Below are 25,992 nucleotides of genomic sequence, written 5' to 3' on the forward strand. Positions count from 1 at the left end.
GCTCATAAAGTTTCTATATTATCTTGATTAATTTACAAGGAAGTATCTTCTTGACATATTGTTGGACATTAAAAACAGGATTTATAGAATAATATGTTTAGTATTGTCTTTTCATGTAAAATCATGAATAATATGAGTGTGGGGGGGCATAGAAAGGTTTCTGAAAGGATGTTTTTTGAAATGCAACAAATAACTATCTCTGGGTCACAGGAATTTGAAATAATTTTTACTTTATATTTTTCTGACACTTGAGTTAGAATTTTTAATAAGATATATAGTATCTGAAAAAGTCTAGGAAAACATAAAGCTTTTTATACCTTACTGGGATAGAATAGGAGAAGGCAATGGCACCCTACTCCAGTACTTTTGCCTGGAAAATCCCATGGACGGAGGAGCCTGGTAGTCTGCAGAGTCGGACACGACTGAGCGACTTCACTTTCACTTTTTAGTTTCATGCATTGGAGAGGGAAATGGCAACCCACTCCAGTGTTCTTGCCTGGAGAATCCCAGGGATGGGGGAGCCTGGTGGGCTGCCGTCTATGGGGTCACACAGGGTTGGACATGACTGAAGCAACTTAGCAGCAGCAGGGATAGAATAAGTCCACTTGTAGGAATTTATCCTAAAAATATTTGTATAAGTGTGCAGAATGCAAATATGAAGATAATTATGTGCTATTTGTGATGATGAGAGATGGGAAATAACCATAGATAATTGATTAAATAAATTTAATTATATTGAGTATTTGAAAAAACTATAGCTAGTGATGCCAAAAGCTCAGCCTCTGTACACTGGTGCCAAATCAAACCTCAGACAGAGTTTTGGGTGAAGTAGAAAAGAACAGCTTTATGGCTTTTCCAGGCAAAGGGAGACAGTGCGGCCCTTTGCCTTGGAAACTGTGTCCCAACCCAGGGAGTTTGGTGAGGAGTCTTGAGGCGGTGCTGCAAGGGTGGGGTTGTGGAGAAGATAGGGGTGTGTGAAGGTCCTGCTCTTCCTTTAATCTCGTTAATCTTCTTAATGAGCTTCTCAGAAGGCAGTGGCACCCCACTCCAGTACTCTTGCCTGGAAAATCCCATGGACGGAGGAGCCTGGCAGGCTTCAGTCTATGGGGTCGCGAAGAGTTGGACATGACTGAGCAACGTCACTTTCACTTTTCACTTTCATGCATTGGAGGAGGAAATGGCAACCCACTCCAGTGTTCTTGCCTGGAGAATCCTGGGGACGGGGGAGCCTGGTGGGCTGCCGTCTGTGGGGTCACACAGAGTCAGACACGACTGAAGCGACTTAGCAGCAGCTAGTTCTTTTAGTTTGGCTTCAGGTGGTCTTTCCTGGTATGAAGAATGCTGACACCTTCTATTTATTGAATTTTAATTCTCAGTTCAGTTCAGTCGCTCAGTCATGTCTGACTCTGCGACCCCATGGACTGCAGCACGCCAGGCCTCCCTGTCCATCACCAAATCCCAGAGTTTACCCAAACTCATGTCCATTGAGTCAGTGATGCCTTCCAACCATATCATCCTCTGTCATTCCCCTTCTCCTCCTGCCTTCAATCTTTCCCAGCATCAGGGTCTTTTCAAATGAGTCGTCAGTTGTTTGTATCAGATGGCCAAAGTATTGGAGTTTCAGCTTCAGCATCAGTCCTTCCCATGAATATTCAGGACTGATTTCCTTTAAGATGGACTGGTTGGATCTCCTTGCAGTCCAAGGGACTCTCAAGAGTCTTCTCCAACACCACAGTTCAAGAGCAGTTCTTCAGCACTCAGCTTTCTGTATAGTCCAACTCTCACATCCAAAAATGACTATTGGAAAAACTGTAGCTTTGACTAGGTGGACCTTTGTTGGTAACGTAATGTCTCTGCTTTTTAATATGCTGTCTAGGTTGGTCATAACTTTTCTTCTAAGGAGTAAGCATCTTTTAATTTCACTGTAGTCCCCATCTGCAGTGATTTTGGAGCCCCCCAAAATAGAGTCTGTCACTGTTTCCACTGTTTCCCCATCTCTGTGCCATGAATTGATAGGCCCAGATGCTATAATCTTAGTTTTCTGAATGTTGAGTTTTAAGCCAACTTTTTCACTTTCATCGAGAGGCTCTTTAGCACTTTCTGCCATAAGGGTGGTGTCATCTGCATATCTGAGGTCATTGATATTTCTCCCGGCAGTCTTGATTCCAGCTTGTGCTTCATCCAACCCAGCATTTCTCATGAAGTACTCTGCATATTAGCTAAATAAACAGGGTGACAATACAGCCTTGACGTACTCCTTTCCCTATTTGGAACCAGTCTGTTGTTCCATGTCCAGTTCTAACTGTTGCTTCCTGACCTGCATACAGGTTTCTCAAGGGGCAGGTCAGGTGATTTGGTAATCCCATCTCTTTCAGAATTTTCCACAGTTTATTGTGATCCACACAGTCAAAGGCTTTGGCATAGTCAACAAAGCAGAAATAAGAGTTTTAATTCTATAAAGAGCTTAAAGACATTGTTATGTATATCCCTTGAGAAGAAGCCAGGACCCTATCTCAAGGCTGCACTATTGTTTCTTGACTTCCTCCCTTGACTCTGCATCTACCTTGTCCCTTCCTGGATTGACAACTGTTCAGATTTGTTCTTTGGAACTCAGGGAAGGTCATGGAGGCCAGAGTCTGTTTTCTGTAAGAAATGGGGGACGTGGAATCACTTCTGTGCCCAAGAGCCCCACAGTCTCCAGTTCAGTTTCACTAGTAAACATGTTGATCCATATTTACTGGTATGGAAAGAGGTCTACGAGACGATATTAAAAATCGAGAGAAGCAATGACCTGATTTTCATATTAAAGATATTTTTGTGTGCATGTGGACAACAGTGGCCAGCATCTTTGCTTAACTGTGTTTTCCAGTGTTTTCTACAGTGTCCATTGTATTTCTTTTCTGCCCTTTAAAATGCTTGAAATTATGCCATAGAATATTTATTTTACATGAGCTAAGACTAAATATGTTAGCTGAGCTAAAGAACTCTAGGAATTTCTGATCAGTCATGGCACTGCTATTTTATGCAGGAATGATTTCTTAACTCTGGAAATGTTGGAATTCACTGTCTTTTTTGGTTGTTACAACTTTTTTAAAACTAGAAGGTGACTTTAAAAAATTACTGTGCCTTTTAATTCATTAACTTAATAATGTCATTTTTGCCTTTGTTGCTATGTAAATTTATACTTTCTTATTTTGATATTTTGCCACCCAGCATTCCCATTGTGTCTGTTTATATTGTATTTCACTTTTTATTTATTAGGTTGTATCCAAGTTTCCAGAGGGTTTGCTTATTTCTAAATTGCTTAGAGAGTTTGAGGTGAGTGTTCTTTTTTTCACCAATCATGGTTTTTTATGGCTTGCATATGTTTCTCATCCTTGATGAAAATTTTGTTGCTACTCCTTGGATCCTCCAAGTCTGTGCTCTAGAACTTAAACATTTTGTTTTGCATTTTGGTAGCTGCTTTTTTACTCAAAGAGTTAAGAATATGGTTTTTAATAAATATTTGATTATGCGTAGAAAGAATATCTTTGCCACTATTGTTATATAATTAGAATGAGAGTTAATTTGTTTCTCATGTTTGATAATACCAAGCGTCAGTGGGGATATGGAGAAACAGGATACCTCATGCGCTGCTTGTGGGACAGAACCTCTTTGGCAGTATGACTTTACTTGACAAAATGTACCCCTGATAATTCTGGAGTCCACTTTTATAGATGCACTTCAGAGAAACTCTTAAACATGTGCACATGAAGACAAACATATGATACATACATTGCAGCATGGTTAAAAACTGGGAATAAATTGAATGTCTATCAATAGGAGAATGGATAAATAAATTGAGATAATGGAGTAATATGTAGTAGAAAAAATAAACAACCAAGATTTAGCTCACTCATGCCACATGGATCATTTTTGGAACCTATCATGTTAGGTGAAAAAAAATCACATTGCAGAATGATAATTCAGATACTGCCATATGCCTAATTTTAAAAAAGGGGTAGGTGTGGTGGGCTCTATTCAGAATGCCTTTCTAATAGTAGTCCATTTGTTTTCACAACAGACTGAGGCATAGAAAAGTAACTTGCCTACCAAATAGGTAGCCAGTAATGAGTGGAGCCAGGATTTGAAATCCTGGCAGCCTAGCTTCAGACTTCAGTATCCTAACTCTTAACTACTATGTCATGAACATTATCATATATTTGTACATATAAACAAGTTTGTTTGAGATACTATATAGTGTAATGATTGATAGATCAAATCTGTGTGCTATTTTACAGATGATGTGTATAATGTTATCTACTTGATAAAATTTTGTAAAGAAGTTTAAATGGCTTAAAATAATTAGAATGTTGCCTGCCGCATAGTAATTGTTTGGTAAATGTTAAAACTCATAGTAGAAGAAAAAGAAGAAAACTTTTTTTAGAAAAGATACACATCACCCCTCAAGTTCAGTTCAGTTCAGTCACTCAGTCGTGTCCGACTCTTTGCGACCCCATGGACCGCAGCATGCCAGGCCTCCCTGTCCTTCACCAACTCCCGGAGTTCATCCAAACTCATGTCCATCGAGTCGGTGATGCCATCCAACCATCTCATCCTCTGTCATCCCCTTCTCCTGTCCTCAATCTTTCCCAGCATCAAGGTCTTTTCAAATGAGTCAGCTCTTCGCATCAGGTGGCCAAAGTATTGGGAGTTTCAGCTTCAGCATCAGTCCTTCCAGTGAATATTCAGAACTGATTTCCTTTAGGATGGACTGGTTGGATCTCCTTGCAGTCCAAGGGACTCTCAAGAGTCTTCTCCAACACCACAGTTCAAAAGCATCAATTCTTTGGTGCTCAGCTTTCTTTAATGCAGAAAATTTAATTTCACATTATGAATGAAAGCAATGACTCCTTTAAAGCCTCAAAGTTTATTTCAGATAGGCCCATGAGAGAAAGCTTAAACAGTCTTGATATCTTTTGGGTTAACAAGTCAAGTCACTTATCTAATAATGAAATTACAGAATAAAGTGTAAAATAGAGTAGTAAAGTAATAGCATATGACTTAATTATTAGAAAATTTATGGGTAAAAATAAACTTCCTATGCCAGGTTCACAACTCAAAGTGAATAGTTTCCTACCATGAACGTTTTAGCAAAAGTAGCTTCCTGTATTAAAGATTCATGGAGTTAAGGTTACAAGTCAACAATTTTGTAGAAATTAAAGCAAACCTTTTTTAAATAGGATTTTTTTAAATTTTATTTTATATTGGAGTATAGTTGATTAACAATGTTTTGATTTCAGGTGTACAGCAAAGTGATTCAGTTATATACATACACACACATATATATATATGTGTGTGTGTGTGTATGTATGTATCTGTTCTTTTTTCAAATTCTTTTCCCATCTAGGTTATAACAGAATATTGAGCAGAGTTTCCTGTGCTGTACAGTAGGCCCTTGTTGGTTATTTATTTTAAATACAGCAGTGTGTACATGTCAATCCCAAACTCCCAATCTATTCCTCCCCCCACCCCAGTCACACCTTTTGCCCCTGGTAATCATAAGTTTGTTCTCCAAGTCTGTGAGTCTGTAAAACAAACCTTTTAATGTTACAGGAAAGGTCTTTGCCTTTCTTAGTAAACAAACTTCTGCAGAAATTCAACATTATTATTAAACATATATAATAAGTATAGATTTAATTTAATCTTTATTTTAACTTGTAGAAATACTAAACCTTTATTTATCCAACATGATATGAAAGCTACCTTGTGATTTGTCCTCTTGAAATACTTGGACAACAGTCTGCCCTTCTTTCAGGATCTTTTGCTAAATTGCTAATTGAAGGAAGATAGTGCAGAGGCAGCATAGGTTTTGGATCTTCCTGAAGTGCCAGTTATAGAGAGTGAGTGAATGAAGTTGCTCAATCGTGTCTGACTCTTTGCGATCCCATGGACTGTAGCCTACCAGACTCCCCACTCCATGGGATTTTCCAGGCAAGAGTACTGGAGTGGGTTGTATTTCTTTCTCCAGGGGATCTTCCCCACCCAGACCCAGGGATCGAACCCAGGTCTCCCACATTGCAGGCAGACGCTTTACCATCTGAACCACTAGGGAAGCCCATAGAGAGCTAGAAGCCACATAGAGAACTAGATGGCAAAATAGAAAATCCAAAGACAGTATTGATAACAAAAGTAGGTAATATATCTCTGCAAATAATTGCTGGAGAGTAATCAGCTGCTTCCACAAAAGCCTCATGATATCAGTGTCTGTGCCAGGAGAAAACAGGAGCACTAATGGATCTATGAGACAGAAGAACTGCAAAATAGTCATCAGGTACTCACTTCTGGCCTGGAGAATTCCATGGATTGTATAGTCCAAGGAATTGCAAAGAGTCAGACACAACTAAGCAACTTTTACTTCATCCACTAGAATGTACAGCAAGCCATTTCGAAAACTGTAACTGAAACTGTGTGTTATTTTGACCTAGTAGCAGAAAATGCTTCATAGTAAGAGTTGAATGGGGCTGGAGCATCATAGCTCCTGTGAATTCTTGAAACTGACCAGCCAGAGCTCCCTCATAGACACTAATGAAAAATTGAGCAGGATACAAAAAGAGGAGTCTTAGGTGTAAGTAGTATTAAGGGAAAAGAGCCAAGAAATTTCAAAACTAACCTACTATATTTTTAAGCAATTTACAAAAACAATGGAAGGAGGAGCTCTGAGAATCAGAAAGTAATCCAGAATGATGTCCTACAAGTCAGGAAAATGAATTTCATGTAAAATATGCAGCAGAAGAGGATCTGGGTCAAATTGCATTGTTGTTTGAATTAAAAAAGAGATTAAGTAACAGAAGAGCGTATCCACTGATAATAGGAGCATGTCAGAAATACATGTCCCTAATACAGATAAAAACTGAAACATTTTTCAAAAATATAAAGTGATACAAAACATGAAAGAACGGCATAAATCTGAATTATACAAATTTGGGAATACAGTGAAGGGTACTCAGAAAATTACTCAGGAAAGAATTATAAATAAAAGAAAAAAAATTTCAGAAATGAAGGCTAAACTTCTAACATTACAAGAACAAAAATATAGAACAGCTGATGCCCTAAGAAAACCAGTAGATAAAAATGAGGTACATTGTGAAAGTCAAAAGGAAATGAGGGAGGCACTGGGTATCCAGGTATGAAAGGCTCTGTCACTAAGATTTTTGAAATCTAGTGAGAAACTTAGGCATGCAAATAAATTAAGGTAATATGTCTGAGTAGCCTACATTGGAACCATCCTGATGATAATTATTATAAATTCTGGACAAAATATACAAAATTACTCTCTGAAGGTACTAGAAATTGTTCAAAAGCAGGCAGAAATTGGAAAGGAGTCAGCACCTAGAGAGGAGAGAATAGTACCTTTTTTATTTGCGTGGAGTTTGGCCCAATGTCGGGCCCCATACATAGTTTGGAATTGATAACTGGATAGAAATCAAAAGTTTTACCTGCCTCTGATTTGGAGCTACATAAGCAGTTGAAAAATGACGAAACAAATCATTGCGACCCCATGGACTGTAACCTGCCAGATTCGTTTGTCCATGGTATTTCCCAGGCAAGAATCCTAGAGTGGGTTGCCATTCCCTTCTCCAGGGGATCTTCCCCATCCAGGGATCAAACTCTGGTCTCCTGCATTGGAGGCAGATTCTTTACCGTCTGAGCAACCAAGGAAGACAAGCAGTTGGAAGATGAGGCAAGAAGTCATGGGATAGAGAGGGAGCATCAAATTCTGCACGTAAATTCTGCTCAAATCTCTGACTGATTCTTGAATTACACATGCCTGGGGCAGACTCACAGAAGCCTAGTAAGGCTGAAAGAACTGAATCTCTTTCAGCTGTGGCCCCAAACAGGGTCAGAGTTTTGAGTTTAAGGTTAGTCAGGTTAACTCCCTATTGAAGTTAAGCAAAAAGCAGTACTCTCAGAAGAAGCATAGAAGATTCCACAGTCTACAGCTTACCTATTATGATGTCCCAGATACAAGCAAAAATTACTGAATTAACAAGAAAATGTGCCCCTTGGTGAAGAGAAAAAGTAATCGATAGAAATTGATACTGAGATGATGCAGATGTTGAAGTTAGCAAAAAGGTTTTAAAGGAATTCTTAAAACCACATTAAAAAGAGTATAATGCAATATGTATTCATATTGAACAAATGGATAAGAAACCTCAATGGAGAAAAAGAAACTGTAAAGCCAAGTAATTTTCTAGAGCTGAAAATAAAATATCTGAAGTAATTTCACTACAGTATCTTAAGATCAAATTGGAAATGGCAGAAGAAAGCATCAATAAACCCCAAGACAAATTGGTAGCAATGATCCAATCTGAAGAACAGAGAGAGAAAATAAATGAAAAAAAATTTTTTTAAAGCAGAACCTGGGGACTTTTATGGTGGTTCGGCCATTAAGAATCAACCTTCCAGTACAGGGGACACAGGTTTGATCCCTGCTTCAGGAAGATTCCACTTGTTGGGGGGCAACTAAGCTTAACTGTGGAAGCCCTAGAGCCCATGCTCTGCAGCAAGAGAAGTCACCTCAACGAGAAGCCTGTGCAGCACAACTAGATCGTAGCACCCACTTGCTACAACCCAAGAGAGCCCATGCACAGCAGCGAAGACCCAGCGCAGCCAAAAATAAAATAAATAAAAACGGAATCTGGGGGTTCCCTGCTGGCATAGTATATAGAATTTGGCACTTTTGCTGTGATTTGGGTTTGATCCCTGGCTGGGGAGCTGAGGTACCACAAACTGTGCAGCATGGCCGGAAAGAAAAACAAACGCAGGATTGGAGAGACCTGTAGGACAGTACCAAGTGGTCTAACATGTATAATTGTGAGGAAAGAAAGATGGTAAAAAAATTATGAATTTCATAAATTTTATGAGTTTACAGATTTAAGAAGCCCAGAAAAGCCCTCAAAATGAATACAGAGGGAATCTTATGTAAAATGTGTGGGTATATAAAAGACTTTCAACCAATTAAGTCTGTGACCGTTTAAAGCAAAAATTACAACATTGTATAACCGGGTTTGTAACATACAGATTTAGTACCTGTGAAAATCATAGCATAATGAGTGGAGGGGCAGTCAGTTCAGTTCAGTCCCTCAGTCGAGTCCGACTCTTTGTGACCCCCATAGACGGCAGCCCACCAGGCTCCTCCATCCCTGGGATTCTCCAGGCAAGAACACTGGAGTGGGTTGCCATTTCCTTCTCCAATGCATGAAAGTGAAAGTGAAGTTGCTAAGTTGTGTCCGACTCTTAGTGACCCCATGGACTGCAGCCCACCAGGCTCCTACATCCATGGTATTTTCCAGGCAAGAGTACTGGAGTGGGGTGCCGTCGCCTTTAGATACATTAAAATGGAATTGTATAAAAGTACTCAATAAACTCAAAGGAAGACTGGATTTACTGTTCAGCTTTTTTGCTTGAAAGACAACAAAGGAACAAATTTTGAGAGAAACAAAATACAGATGGAATCAGCAGAAATTAAATAGCAAAAAGTGGTAGCTATATAGGATAAAATATTTGCAAACAGTATGAGCAGCAAGGGCTCCAATTCCAAAATATACAAACAACTCATGCAGCGCAATATAAAAAACAACCCAATCAAAAAATGGGTGGAGACTTAAACAGATATTTCTTCAGAAACATACAGAGGGCCAACAGGCACTTGAAAGATGCTCAACAGCACTGATTAATAGAGAAATGCAAATGCAATGAGGCATGACCTCACACCAGTCAGAATGGCCACCATCAAAAAATCTACAAATAATAAATGCTGGAGAGGGTGTGGAGGAAAGGGAGCCTTTCTGTGCTGTTGGTGGAAATGTAAATTGGTGCAACCACTATGGAGCAACAGTATGGATGTTCCTTAGAAAACTAAAAATAGAGCTGCCATATGATCCAGCAATCCCACTGCTAGGCATATATCCAGAGAAAATCGTAATTCAAAAAGATACATGCACCCCAGTGTTCTATGCAACACTATTTACAATAGCCAAGACATGGAAGCAGCCTAAGTGTCCTTCAACAAATGAATAGATAAAGAAGATGTGGTGTATATATATACACATAATGGAATTACTCAGCCATAAAATGAATAAAATAATGCCATTTGCTGCAACGTGGATAGTCCTAGGGATTATCATACGAAGTGAAGTCAGTCAGAGACAAATATAACACTTCTGTGTGAAATCTTAAGACATAAGTGAACTTCTTTACAAAACAGAAACAGACTCACAGACATAGAAAAACTATGGTTACCAAAGGGGAAAGGGAAAGAGGGATATATCTGGGATTAACAGATGCATACTAATATATAAGAAATAAGTAAACAACAAGGATATACTGTATAGCACAGGGAACTGTATTCAATATCTTATAATTACCTAAAAAGGAAAAGAATCTGAAAAAATATATATATGTGAAATGAACCATTTTGCTGTACACCTGAAACCAACACAACATTGTAAAGCAACTATACTTCAATTTTAAGAATGGTATCTGTAAATCCACTTATATTAATAATTTAATAAATATAATAGAGTATATATTAAAATTAATGAAGTTATAAGATATAATGAAAAAGCAGAATGCAACTAAATGCCATGCATATGAAATATACTGTTAGTAGGAAGACATAAATTGGTTGACAGTAAAAGATGAAAAAGATATATATATAAAACAAGCATAAAAGAACTAAAAAGACTCAAAAAAATCAGGTAAAGGAGACTTCAAGGCAAAGTGTATTATTATCAGAGACAGAGAAACATTTTGTAAGGATAAAGGGTTAATCAGGAAGCACCATGGTCAAATGTATATTCACCTAATAATGCTTTAAGATAAATGATCTAAAAATTAACAGAATTAATTGTGAATTAACTTCCACAATTATAAGGATTTTCTCTTTCTTGCAATTGATATAATAGTCAAAAAAATGAATAAGGACATGGAAAATCTGAGCCATAGTCTCTATCATCTTGATCTGTTTGACTTTTATAGAACACTGTACCCAACAACTACAGAATACACCTTGTATTCAAGTACACATGGAAGATTAAATTTACCAAGACAGACCATGTAGTTGGTTATAGAATAAGTCTAAACAAATTTCAAAATACTGAAATCTTAAAGTATGTTCTTTAAGATGGAATTAAATTACAGATCAATACAATGAGTTCCCTAAGTATTAACCCTCCAGAAAGCTTGGGAATTAAACAGTTCTCTTCCAAATAACTTTCTGGTTTAAATTGAAGTATAGTTGATTTGCAATATTGTGTTAGTTTCTGGTGTATAGCAAAGTTATTCAAACATATATATATGTATACTTTTTCATATTCTTTTCTATTGTTGGTAAAATATTGAATATAGCTAAACAGTTTATTAAAGATAGAATAAGGGAAATTTGAAAGTATTTTCCATTGAATGCTATTGAATTATATCAGAATTGTGAGATGCAGCTGAAGTAGTGCTCAAAGGGAAATTTATAGCTTTAAGATGCCTAAATTAAAATAAAATGCCTAAATTAGAAGAAAAGAAAGGTATAAAATTATCATTGACCTAAAGGTCTACCTGAATAAGTCAGAAAAAGGAGGAGGAATGTCTACATAGAAAACCCTAAAGACACTACCAGAAAATTACTAGAGCTAATCAATGAGTATACTAAAGTTGCAGGATATAAAATTAATACACAGAAATCCCTTGTGTTCCTATACACTAACAATGAGAACACAGAAAGGGAAATTGAGGAAACAATCCCATTCACCATTGTGACAAAAATAATAAAATACTTAGGAATAAATTTACCTAAAGAAACAAAAGACCTGTATATAGAAAACTATAAAACACTGATGAAAGAAATCAAAGATGACACAAATAGATGGAGAAATATACCATGTTCATGGGTTGGAAGAATCAATATAGTGAAAATGAATATGCTACCCAGAGCAATCTATAGATTCAATGTAATCCGTATCAAGCGACCAACAGTATTTTTCACAGAACTAGATTTGTATGGAGACACAGAAAACCTCAAATAGTCAAAGCAATCTTGAGAAAGAAGAATGGAACTGGAGGAATCAACCTGCCTGACTTCAGACTCTACTACAAAGTCACAGTCATCAAGACAGTATGGTGTACTGGCACAAAGACAGAAATATAGATCAATGGAACAAAATAGAAAGCCCAGAGATAAATCCATGTACCTATGGACACCTGATCTTTGACAAAGGAGGCAAAAATATACAATGGAGAAAAGACCATCTCTTTAACAAGTGGTCACCATACACAAAAATAAACTCAAAATGGATTAAAGATCTAAATGTCAGACCAGAAACTATAAAACTCCTGAAGGAAAACATAGGCAGAACTCTCTCTGACATAAATCACAGTAGGATCCTCTATGACCCACCTCCCAGAGTAATGGAAATAAAAGCAAAAATAAATAGGACCTAATTAAACTTAAAAGCTTTTACACAACAAAGGAGACTATAAACAAGGTGAAAAGACAGCCTTCAGAATGGGAGAAAATTATAGCAAATGAAGCAACTGATAAAGAATTAATCTTAAAAATATGCAAGCAACTCCTACAGCTCAATATCAGAAAAGTAAACAACCCAATCAAAAAATGGGCCAAAGAACTAAACAGACATTTCTCCAAAGAAGACATACAGATGGCTAACAAACACATGAAAAGATGCTCAACATCACTCATTATCAGAGAAATGCAAATCAAAACCACAGTGAGGTACCATCTCACGTTGGTCAGAATGGCTGCTATCAAAAAGTCTACAAAAAATAAATGCTGGAGAAGGTGTGGAGAAAAGAGAACCCTCTTACACTGTTGGTGGGAATGTAAACTAGAATGGCCATTATGAAGAACAATGTGGAGGTTCATTAAAAACCTGGAAACAGAACTGCCAGACCATCCAGCAATCCTGCTGCTGAGCATACACACCAAGGAAACCAGAATTGAAGGAGACACGTGTTTCCCAATGTTCATTGCAGCACTGTTTACAATAGCTAGGACATGGAAGCAACCTAGATGTGCCTTGGCAGACGAATGGATAAAGTTGTGGTACATATACACAATGGAATATCACTCAGCTATTAAAAAGGCATTTGAGTCAGTTCTAATGAGGTGGATGAAACTGGAGCCTATTATTCAGAGTGAAGTAAGTCAGAAAAATACCAATACAGTATATTAATGCATATACATAGAATTTAGAAAGATGACAACAATGACACTATATGCAAGACACAAAAGGGACAGCAAAAGAGATATAGAGAGCAGATTTTTGGACTCTATGGGAGAAGGCGAGGGTCGGATGATTTGAGAGAATAGTGTTGAAATGTGTATATTACTGTATGTGAGATAGATGACCAGTCCAAGTTTGGTGCATGAAACAGGGCACTCAAAGCCGGTGCACTGAGACAACCCAGAGGGATGGAATGGTGAAGGAGGTGGGAGGCGGGTTCGGGACAGGGGTGACACGTGTACAACCCATGGCTGACTCATGTCAGTGAGTGGCAAAACCCACCACAATATTGTAATTAGCCTCCAATTATAATAAATAAGTTAATTTTTTAAAAAAGAAAAAGGAATGACAAGATAGTAGGAGAAAATAGTAAAGTCAAAATAGTAAGAGACAAGAAATGATAAAATCAAGAATAGACATTAATAAAATAGCAACAATTAAGAAAGCCAATATTGATTGCAAGGTCCCAAAATTGATGAACCATTAGCTAGTTATATTAGGAAAAAAGAGGACACAAATACCAAAGTCAGGAAAGAGATTATATTATTATCATCTTACAGATGTTAAAAGGACAATAAGAAAATTTTATGAACAATTGTGCCTATCATTTGTCAACTTAATGGAATGGAAAAATTCCTCAAAAGACACGAATTACCCAATTGAGACAAGATGAAATAGAAAATCTGAATATCCCTATATCAAAGAAATGAATTTTTGTTATTTAAAAACAATAAAAAACAAAAAGAATAAAGTCTGACACTGTTTCCATTGTTTCCCCATCTATTTCCCATGAAGTGATGGGACCAGATGCCATGATCTTCATTTTCTGAATGTTGAGCTTTAAGCCAACTTTTTCACTCTCCACTTTCACTTTCATCAAGAGGCTTTTTAGTTCCTCTTCACTTTCTGTCATAAGGGTGGTGTCATCTGCATATCTGAGGTTATTGATATTTCTCCCGGCAATCTTGATTCCAGCTTGTGTTTCTTCCAGCCCAGCGTTTCTCATGATGTACTCTGCATATAAGTTAAATAAGCAGGGTGAATTTATTAAGGTCAAAGATAAAATATTAAAAATATATATTGTATTAATTATATATTAACAATAAAAATAATATGTGAAAAAAGTGAAAGAGGAGAGTGAAAAAGATTAGTAATAAAGTCAAGTAGATTTATTTTTTACTGCCTAAAAATAGGAAAAGGAGTATGTCAAGGCTGTATATTGTCACCCTGCTTTTGAATTGATGCTTTTGAACTGTGGTGTTGGAGAAGACTCTTGAGAGTCCCTTGGACTGCGAGGAGATCCACCAGTCCATCCCAAAGGAGACCAGTCCTGGGTGTTCACTGGAAGGACTGATGCTGAAGCTGAAACTCCAATATTTTGGCCACCTCATGTGAAGACTTCACTCATTGGAAAAGACCCTGATGCTGGGAGGGATTAGGGGCAGGAGGAGAAGGGGACGACAGAGGATGAGATGGATGGCATCACCGACTCGATGCACATGAGTTTGGGTAAACTCTGGGAGTTGGTAATGGACAGGGAGGCCTGGCGTGCTGTGATTCATGGGATCACAAAGAGTTGAACACGACTGAGTGACTGAACTGAACAGAACTGAACTGAAGCCCATCCAATATATTTAATTTTGTGAGTTCATATGATGTTAAAAACTAATTGGTTATCATGGAAGATAATGGAGAACTAATTCATTTTCTTAAAAAATGGTAAACAAAGAGAAAAAGCCAGTCACTTATCTTGGCTTTCCTGAATGAACTGGTAGGACTGGGTAACTAAATAACGGATGAGGGGACCATATCTCTATAAAATATTCCAACTAAATAATAAAGAATCGATAGATTAGAATATCACTATATTAAAACTCTCAATAAATAGTAAACAGGCATTGACCAGTAATGGCTACGATAACAGCACCAACATAGAGACAGCCAGACATTATGTATTCTTTTTAGAATATGACATCACCAGTAGCTTTGTTAAAGGTGTGGAGCATGAGTCTGATCAAGCCTCTGGGTCCAGCTACCAATTTGCGAAAAATAGAGTTTGCACTATGAAAGTGTCATCTGCAAAATCTGCTCTGAGAAAATTAAATCTTATAATACATTTGAAAACATAAACTCTTAGGAAAACATAAGATAACTAAAATGGATTGGAGATGGAAGACAGTGGAAGTAGAAATAAACGTCAGTTGCTTCCTTACTTATGGTGGGAGTATATAGAGAAGATAGCATAAGAAAGATATTAGGGCAGTGTGTCTGATATGTCAGCTGATGGACTGAACTAATTTACTAAAAGATTCTGAGGATCACAAAGCAAAACTCCACTATGTTTCATGTACTGATTTGGAAATATCTCCGTATTAACGCATTAAAAGATACAACAAATGTAATCTATTATGCTAAAGGATGATGTATATTCACGTTTTGACAGTTTCTGGCAAGTTTCACAGAAGAATTTGCTGGTGATGATTTCCACACAAAACTGCTAATAGTGGTTACCTCCAAGGAGGTGCTCTCCTGGTCAGCTGAGAAATGGGAGTGGACTGGAGACTTAGTTTTTGCTATATACCTTTGAAAAACCTCCAAATATCACTTACTCAAAAAATCAATAACTTATAGTTAAAAAAAATCCTTCCCAGCCTAGTCTTATGTTCAACTGAATTGCACATTCATAGTACTAGGCACTTACAGAGAAGGGAAAGAAACCCTTAAAGAGACTAATGAACATAAAAAGGAAAGAAGCCATAGTATGTAATGTACAAAGAAGTAAGTAGAGGTACCAAATCTAATTCATTACCACCCTTCCTCTGTCCTCTACCAGTTCTTTCTCTCTCAGGATAATCATGATTGGCTATATAATGACTGTTTTAAACTATGACTTGACTGATACAGGGCAACACATTTGCAAGTGTCCTGGGAGAAGTCATAAAGAGTTGACTTGGATCTGAGAGCATTACATCAACAAGAAGTATGCACTGCAGAAATCCTACCCTTTGGGCTTGGAGGCAGTGACTGGGAAGGTGGAGATGGAACTGGCAGGGCCAGTGAGCACCGAGCCCCTTGAGCCCCAGAGGGTAACTGAGCTGGCTGGTGCGCTGGCAGCCATGTGACGCGGCAGGCCGGTGTTCAGCATCAGCATTGAGGATGCCTGCAGGTGCTGTTCGTGTCCAGCAGGCTGGTGTTCAGCGTTCAGCATTGAGGATGCCTGCGGGGCGCTGTTCGTGTCCAGCAGGCTGGTGTTCAGCATTCAGGATGCCTGCGGGGTGCTGTTTGTGTCCATGTTCTTCAGGTCCAAGGACGATGACAAGATGGTCTTCCAGACAGAACCTAAGGAAATCAATAGTCATACCTCTGACATTAAAAAGGCTCCGTGGTGTTAAACAGATCCTTTCAGCTGGTGATAAAACTGTTCTACTCTGGGATCACACGACTATGACAGAGGTGAAATCTCTAAGTTTTGATGTCTTTAGTAGTATGGGATGTATTCCTAAGGGAATGCCTGGTAATAACTTATGGACCATCTGTTGCTTTTCATAGTGCAGTAAGTTTGGACTCAAATCGTTTGAAGCTCCTGCAACCATCAATTCTGCATCTCTTTGCCCTGAGAATTTCTTGTAGCAGCAAGTGAAGGTTTTAAACCTTATAAATATGATTATAGTAGTGAAGATGAATTATAATCCTACAAAGGACACTTTGGTCCCATTCACTGTATGAGGTTTAGGTCTGATGGAGAACTCTGTGCCAGTGGTTCTGAAGATGGAACATAGAGACTGTGGCAGATTATGGTAGGAAAACCTATGGTCTTTGGAAAGGTGTGCTTTCTGAAGATAGTAGTGAGCTGGCAAAGCTGAGGATCCATTTTTCAGAGCCAACAGAAGAAGAGATAGAAGAAATTGCTTCAGAGAATTCAGATTCCATCTATAGTTCAACTCCTGAAGTTATGGCCTGAGCGTCAGACAGATGCCACAGATAGTACACAGCTTACAGACTAAAGCAGAGAAAAGCATCAGCCTCCGAGTTACTCTCTGCTTAAGGCAAACATGAGCAGTGAATAATGAGGAATATGAATAAGCTCCAGTGCTGGAACTTATCAACTTGGTGATACCTATGAGTGAAAACACAAGAGTATCAGATTAAGACAGATGGAGTTATCCTCTTGTAGTCTGATGGTCTGTTGTCTTTTTAATGAATATATGTAAGCCAACTTTCAGTTTCTCTTATTACAGTTAGATTTCTGGTAGCTGTTTCTGTTATGAAGAGCGGAAATGTATTGGCTTATTTTTCTGACTCTTCCCTTAAAGCAGAAAGTTGGGTTTGCTTGTTTGCTTTAATTGTAAAGAAGAGGGAATACATGATAAAGCAACGGGTTTGACATCTCTTTCATTGTACACTACTTCTGAACATCTAATTGTTTTGCCTTGTCTCAATAAAATGCCTCTAAAACAAAGACATCCCACCGTTTGTCAAGGGTCAGTCCTCTAAAAGTGTTTGCACTGTGTGTTCCTGTCGATCTTCTCCAAGGTGATTAAGTCAGGGCAAGGATTTATTTCCTACCAACACCTAATTAGGCTTCCCAGGTGGTACAGTGGTAAAGAATCCTCCTGCCAATGCAGGAGAAGCAAGGGACGTGGGTTCAATCTCTGGGTTGGGAAGATCCCCTGGAGGAGGAAATGGCAACCCAATCCAGTATTCTTGCCTGGAAAATTCCATGGACAGAGGAGCCTGGTGAGCTACAGTCCATGGGGTTGCAGAGTTGGAATGTGACTGAACCAACCCGCACAACACCTAATCAAAAGGAAGAGAGCAAGAAACATGGTTAGCTCAACTGCTTTACCTTGGTTAGGGAGACAAAAGATTTAAGAATTCAGACCTTTTCGTTGGAGATCTTGATTAACAAGGAATTCTCAGGTGGCTCAATGGTGAGAAATTCACCTGCCAGTGCAGGAGACACAGAAGACGTGGGTTTGATCCCTGGGTCAGGAAGATCCCCTGGAGGAAGAAATGGTAACCCACTCTAGTATTGTTGCCTGAGAAACCCCATGAACAGAGGAACCTGGCAGACTACAGTCTGTGGAGTCACAAAGAGCCGAACACGACTGAGCAACTACACGCACACTCACTCTATTAGCAAGGACAAACCTAACTAATTCACTGTGCAGTTTAAACCAGACATATTTGTTATTTATTCTATATATATTATCTTCTGTGTCTATTTGGTATAATTCTTCTTTTTTCCAAGTTAAGAAAATCAGTGTGCTGTAGAAAATACACTTACACTTACCTATTTATCCCAACTTCAAGGGCGAAATAATAAGCATAGTTTTAAGGAAACATTTAAAAATAGTATTATTTTATTGCATGTGAAAAGTGGTAGTGAATATTCTTTCTGTGAACATAGAGAAATATCAACAGTTTTATTAGGATTTCTGTATTTTGTGTGTTCCCCTCTTTTTTAAAAGACTTTTGCTTTATAATCATACATTGTGAAAAATGAGAGGTAAAAATGTCTTCTAATTTTCTTTTTAATTACCATGTGCTCTAAAAGGAACTTGAAGGTGGCCTAGAAGTTTATGGTGAGGGATTATAGGTTGCTTGGTTTGTATTATACTCACGTGGAAGCAAGTGTTTATTGAATGCTGAATTTACTCACCCCTACAAATTTTGTTTGGAGTCCAAGTCCAAATTAAAGCATTGTCCTTGAAGTATTTGCATATGTTATATTCCTTGTTTTTTTTTTTTTTTTTGGTGACAGTTAATTTTTAAAGAGCAACTTTCACCCAAAAAACTGGGCTTCTTAAATGTAATAGAGCTTGTTGGAGCACTTAGTGACATTCTCCATGTTGAGTTCAGGGAAGGAGAACAAGACTTGCTGGTGTTTGATGCTGATATGAAGCCTCTAGCATCTGGTGAGTTGTATTACAGTATGATGCAAACCTGATGTTTAATTATCTCTGTAAGGACAAGGAAAAAGAATGCATCGTTTAGGTAACTATCTTAATTGTAACCACATCAACCAAACAGATCACATGTTAGCCTTGAAAACGTTTCGTATATAATGACCTCCTTCCTGATGATGTATGTTGTAATAATGCTGCTATATTAAAATCTGAGTTTTTAAAGTTTACTTTCTTCATTGTTTAGATTTTTTAATAATTCTGAAGAAATAAGTTTTCTGAGATGATGCTCTCACGGGGAAACACTAGGTGGTCCAGTGGCTCTTAACTCAGTTGTTCAGCACTGAGCGGTCTGTGTAATTCTTTTATGTAATTATGTTATAGTCCATTTAACCAGTCTCCTATCAATGGACATGTAGAGAGTATCCCCTTTTTTGTATTATAAAATGTATAGTGTTCAATATCCTTGTGCCTACATCTTTGTATAGTTACTGGTGTATTTCTTTAGGAGCTGCTATGGTTTTATGTCTATCTGGAATCCATTTTAGTGTGTCAACCTCTTATAATTGTCATAAACATATAAATTTGAACAAAATATGTGATTGGTTTGGGAATTCCCTAAAAATTAAGAGATTGTGTTATGGAACATTAAGTGGTTACATACATTGAGGTTCCGTTGTACATTAGTAGTACAAGTAGTTATACTGTACATTAAGCAACAGTGAATGTTCACAGCTAAAGTTGAACAAGAAATAAATTGAAATAAGGATGTTGAAAAATAAAACCTTTCACCAAAGTTTAAAAAACCTTACCAGACTTCTCTTCCAACCTCCTCCCCCATCATAAATAATGTAAGATTTGTTCCCATCTGGAACTTCCCTTGTGTCTCTCCATACTGAAAGGTCTGCAAAGACAGGTTCGTATCTATCATTATCTGCCCAGTGCCTGGCACATAGAATGTGCTTAGTAATAGTTTACAGGTTATTTTAATAGATACACATAGGTTTCTCTATCGGTCATTTCAGATGGAGCTGTGTCATCAGTCAGAAATTCATTTTTAGTTCAATCAGATAAGAAAATAGAAGCCAAAGCTTGTGTGTCCAATCCCCCTAGAAATTCACTGTCTACTGCTGTTATCAAGGAGACTACTTGGGATTACCCTTCAAAAAACCATAAGGAACCAGAACAGAAGATTTTCAAGAAGCCTAATCTGGTGGTAAAACCTTTGCAGCTGGTGAGTATGGTTTGATGTCTGTCTTCAAGCACTGAAGATTCAGCATTATGAAAAGTAACTGAATGAGTGTTTCTTTAGACAAAATTTCTGTTTGAGAAAAACTCTTATTTCTAGACATATGATTTTTTAGACAAGACCAGAACTTTGGTCTGAAGTCATCTTATACAGTGTTCATTCTGGTTTTCAGTCTTTTATATAACTAGCTTTCCTTGAGTCTCATTTCAGAGTTTTCAGTTGGCTTTGAAGACTTAACTGTTGTTTGAGGATGACATTGCTTGACAGACGTTGATTCTCTGTCCATGTGTTTCTGTAGGCTTGAAAACCCTTCAGGGCTTCAGAGGGAAGAACTGAGAAGCTTGGCTGTAACCGTATTCTCAGTACTTAGCTGTAGGTTGCCCCTGCACCTAGCCTCAGTTGTAGGGTGCTTTTCTCTTTTATTTGATCTCCACACACACACTTCTCCGCTTTTGTGTTCTCATCTCCTGTTAGTTATTTTGTCATTATTAAGAAATTAGTTGCTTCCTCTTCTTCCCTTTTGCCCTTCATACCTGGTTTCTTTCATGGAGGGAAAACATTTTGTTTGGAGAGGCTGCTGTATTTTCTAGAGGATGATAGAAAAGCCTAAAGGAAAATAGTATATTTTAGAATGAAAGTGTTTGAGAAGTCCCATTTTTGGGTGGAACAGTAGTCTGAAATTTAATCCATTCTTTCAAGTTGCCTTTGTTGGTAGGGTTGGTTAGGATGAGGCTGTATCTTATTTAGGCTGTAACTTAGTTCACCCTAAGTATTTGAAGCACCATGTTTTCAGTTTTGTACAGGGCAGTTGTGTGCGACACACTTTTAACTCTCTCTATGTACTTTACTTTTAACTCTCTTTATGTACTTTAACTCTCTTTATGTACAGTACTTTTTGTACTTTAGGTAAGGATCATCTTGGAAATTGTTTTAAAGGCATAACTGTGGGTCTCACTTCCAGATATTCTGAATCACTGAATCTGGGCTAGAGCCTAAGAATTTTCATTTTTATAATTTGCCAGGTGTTTCTAGTAAAGGTAACTCATGAAATATACTTTTAAGAAACATTGTCAAAGTTTGACATGTTACTCAAAGATTTATAGTGGTTTCTTTTCTTTTCTTTTTTTTTTAATTTGTAGCAAGTAGAAATGAACAAATCCCAGCTCAACTTGGCAATGGCAAATCATGACATCCCACCAGATGCTGTGCGGGACAAGAAATTATGCAGACTGCCCCCATTAGATACCAGTACCCTCGTGGGTGTCTTTGTGGAGTATATCCTCTCTCCTAGTCAATTCTACATCCGAATCTACAGCAGGGATTCATCAGAGTTACTTGAGGACATGATGATTGAAATGCGGTAGGATTCTGTTATTTTCAATGTATTTTTCACGTACCTTGTTAAGTCAGTTCTCAAACATTTTGGTCTCAGGGGTTTTAAAAATTAAGGACTCAGAAGAGCCTTTGCTTATCAGTATTTATTGTACCAAAAATAAAACAGTGAGAATGTAAAATATTGCTTAAAAATCATGATAAGTTCATTTTTCTGAATATAGTATTTTTATGGAAAATAGCTGTAGTTGGCTTACTAGAAGAAAGTTGTATTTCAGTATCTGCTTCTGCTTTTAATTTCTTGAGATACATTCTTTTGGTGAAAGCTTATGAAAACATCTGGCCTCAAATAGGTACATAGTTGGGAAAAAGAGTATTTTAACAGCCTTTTCAGAAAATTGTGAATATTATTTTGATAGTATATGAAACCTTGACAAGTAGTGGTTTCTTAAGGTTTGATGTAATGTAGAATTTGAACTTTTCAAACTCTTACTATGTTAAAATCCATTTTTTAACTTTGCACTTTGAATGGATCCAGGATTAGCTATATAATTGCAGGCTCTAGTGCAAAATTGACATGCAAGACTTATTGTTTAAAAATGAAGAATTTCAAAACAGCAGTAGCAGAGCATTATTAGAGTAAACATTCAGTTCAGTTCAGTCACTCAGTCGTGTCTGACTCTTTGCAACCCCATGGACTGCAGCACGCCAGGCTTCTCTGTCCATTGCCAACTGCCAGAGGTTGCTCAAACTCATATCCATTGAGTTGGTGATGCCATCCAACCATTTCATCCTCTGTCACCTCCTTCTCCTCCTGTCTTCAGTCTTTCCCAGCATCAGGGCCTTTCCAATGAATCAGTTCTTTGCATCAGGTGGCCGAAGTATTGGAGCTCAAGCTTCAGCATCAGTCCTTCCAATGAATATTCAGGACTGATTTCCTTTAGGATGGACTGGTTGGATCTCCTTGCAGTCCAAGGGACTCTCAAGAGTCTTCTCCAACACCACAGTTCAAAAGCATCAATTCTTTGGCACTCAGCTTTCTTTATGACCCAACTCTAACATCCATACATGACTACTAGAAAAACCACAGCTTTGACTAAACGGACCTTTGTTGGCTAGTGAAGTTGCTCAGTCGTCTCCGACTCTTTGTGACCCTGTGGGCTGTAACCTACCAGTATGCTCTGTACATGGGATTTTCCAGGCAAGAGTACTGGAGTGGGTTGCCATTTCCTTCTCCAGGGTATCTTCCTAACTCAGGGATCAAACCAGGGTCTCCTGCATTGCAGGCAGACGCTTTACCATCTGAGCCACCAGGGAAACCTTGCTGAAGGTTTGTCGGCAAACCTTTGTAATATTCTGCCTAGGTTGGTCATAGCTTTTCTTGCAAGGAGCAGGTGTCTTTTAATTTCATGGCTGTATTCACCGTCTGCAATGGTTTTGAAGCCCAAACTGTTTCCACTGTTTCCCCATCTATTTCCCATGAAGTGATGGGACCAGATGCCATGATCTTCATTTTCTGAATGTTGAGCTTTAAGCCAACTTTTTCACTCTCCTCTTCTACTTTCATCAAGAGGCTCTTTAGTTCCTCTTCGCTTTCTGCCATAAGGGTGATGTGATCTGCATATCTGAGGTTATTGATGTTTCTTCCGGCAATCCTGATTCCAGCTTGTGCTTCATCTACCCTGGCATTTCACATGATGTACTCTGCATGTAAGTTAAACAACCTGGGTGACAATATACAGCCTTGACATACTCCTTTTCAACTTTGGAACTGATCTGTTGTTCCATGTCCAGTTCTAACTGTGGCTTCTTGACCTGAATACAGATTTCTCCATAGGCAGTTAAGGTGGCCTGGTATTCCCATCTCTTGAAGAATTTCCCACAGTTTGTTGTGATCCACACAGTCAAAGGCTTTGGAGCAGTCAATAAAGCAGAAGTAGATGTTTTTCTGGAACTTTCTTGCTTTTTCTGTGATCCAGTGGATGTTGGCAATTTGATCTCTGGTTCCTCTGCCTTTTCTGAATCTAACTTGAACATCTGGAAGTTCTTGGTTCATGTATTGTTGAAACCTAGCTTGGAAAATTTTGAGCATTGCTTTGTTAGCATGTGAGATGAGTGCAATTGTGCAGTAGGTTGAACATGCTTTGGCATTGCCTTTCTTTGGGATCGGGATGAAAACTGACCTTTTCCAGTCCTGTGGCCACTGTTGAGTTTTCCAAATTTGCTGGCATACTGAATGCAGCACTTGCACAGCATCATCTTTTGGGACTTGAAATAGCTCCACTGGAATTCCATCACCTCCACTAGCTTTGTTGGTAGTGATGCTTCCTAAGGCCTACCTGACTTTGGACTCTAGGATTTCTGGATCATGAAGATCCTTTTTGTATAATACTTCTGTTTATTCTTGCCACCTCTTCTTAATATCTTCTGCTTCTGTTAGGTCCATACCGTTTCTGTCTTTTATTGTGCCCATCTTTGCATGAAATGTTCCCTTGGTATCTCTAATTTTCTGGAAGAGATCTCTGGTCTTTCCCATTCTATTGTTTTCCCCTATTTCTTTGCATGGATCCCTGAGGAAGGCTTTCTTATCTCTCCTTGCTATTCTTTGAAACTCTGCATTCAAATGGGTATATCTTTCCTTTTCTCCTTTGCCTTTAGCATGTCTTCTTTTCTTAGCTGTTGGTAAGGCCTCCTCAGACAACAATTTTGCCTTTCTTTTTCTTGGGAATGGTCTCGATCACTGCCTCCTGTACAGTGTCGCAAACCTCCGTCCATAGTTCCTCAGGCACTCTTTAACTATCAGATCTAATCCCTTGAGTGTGTTTGTCACTTTCTACTGTATAAGTAAGCATAGAGACCTTCTAAGTGTGGACTCAATGGAACTGGCCCTCAATTTTACCACCATTTGTGATTTTAAAACATCATGCATTGGTCTTTTGGAAAATACTGGTGCAGTGAGTTATATACATCTTCCAAATGTGGATGTTTCATCACACAATATATTTTTAAAAAATCACACTCATCTGATATCATCAGAAGAGTATTATGTATTAGGAAGCTGTCAAGCTCACAGTGCTAGATGTAACATTTCAAAAATTTTAATTGGAAAGGTTTGAATTTTATCATTGACAATAAATACTGTAAGTGTTTTCCTGGAAGTGACAAGCCCACTTCATTCTTGAGAAAGTGTGAGTCAAATACCCAAATCTGAATAAACATAGTTTCTGAGTGGACCTTTCATGCAAAAATGGTGTTTAATAGTGTCTTATTCATCTTCCAACTAAAAACAATACTCCATACGCACATATACACACGCAGAACAGCTGGTTCAGTTCACAACTGAAATCCGTAAGTGCTTTTCCTTAAGGCAACTTAGGAAGCATTGTACTTCCATTTTTGTTACAGAGAATATTGAAAAGATAGTCACTCTGTGTTTGAGATTTAATACACTTAATAATTTTTATTGCTTTATCATGGACATTCTTAAGTTAAATTAGCCTTTTTTTTTCTTTAAAAAAATTTAATTGGAATGCATGGCAGTGAAAAATAAATGACTACTAGTACAGTTGAATCAGAGAAGGCGATGGCACCCTACTCCAGTACTCTTGCCTGGAAAATCCCATGGACGGAGGAGCCTGGTAGGCTGCAGTCCATGGGGTCACGAAGAGTCGGACATGACTGAGCGACTTCACTTTCACTTTTCACTTTCATGCACTGGAGAAGGAAATGGCAACCCACTCCAGTGTTCTTGCCTGGAGAATCCCAGGGATGAGGTAGCCTGGTGGGCTGCTGTCTCTGGGGTCGCACCGACTGGAGTGACTTAGCAGCAGCAGCAGCAGTAGTACAGTTGGATGTCACTGGTTTGATTCAGCAAAGGCACCTGAGTTTTACCCTTTTGTAAAACTTTGTAAAAGCAAAGGCACCATTGCTTTTATACCATCAATGCAAATGTTAACCCAGTGAAAAGGGCAAATAATTATTTTCATAATAATACAATATATTAAAATAGCTTTGATCTTATGAACTCTTTGAAAGTATGTCAGGGTCCCAGGAATTTGTAAACTGCACTTGGAGAATTACCGCTCTAAATTATCTTTTTTCTATTGAATAATGATGTCTTTTGTTAGTAAACACTATGTAAAATGTTTACATTTTCCTTCACTAGATTTATTCATGAACAGCAATCTGATTTTTACATTGGTGTCACATATAAGAGTAATTTCTTTTG

At 38.0% G+C, this 25,992-nt stretch overlaps 1 protein-coding gene across 1 annotated transcript in view; it reads left to right on the forward strand.

Annotated features, from left to right (window-relative positions):
* Positions 1-25,992, forward strand: part of TDRD5 (tudor domain containing 5) — an 80,718-nt gene that overhangs the window by 28,749 nt on the left and 25,977 nt on the right. Inside the window, exons 5-8 of the mRNA XM_052654040.1 lie at positions 3,262-3,318; positions 19,042-19,195; positions 20,209-20,417; positions 21,572-21,792. Of these exons, the coding sequence (XP_052510000.1) occupies positions 3,262-3,318; positions 19,042-19,195; positions 20,209-20,417; positions 21,572-21,792 (641 nt within the window). The remainder of the gene's footprint in view (positions 1-3,261; positions 3,319-19,041; positions 19,196-20,208; positions 20,418-21,571; positions 21,793-25,992) is intronic.

This window comes from Budorcas taxicolor, chromosome 16 (assembly GCF_023091745.1).
Source record: "Budorcas taxicolor isolate Tak-1 chromosome 16, Takin1.1, whole genome shotgun sequence".
In the NCBI taxonomy this organism is placed as follows: domain Eukaryota; kingdom Metazoa; phylum Chordata; class Mammalia; order Artiodactyla; family Bovidae; genus Budorcas; species Budorcas taxicolor.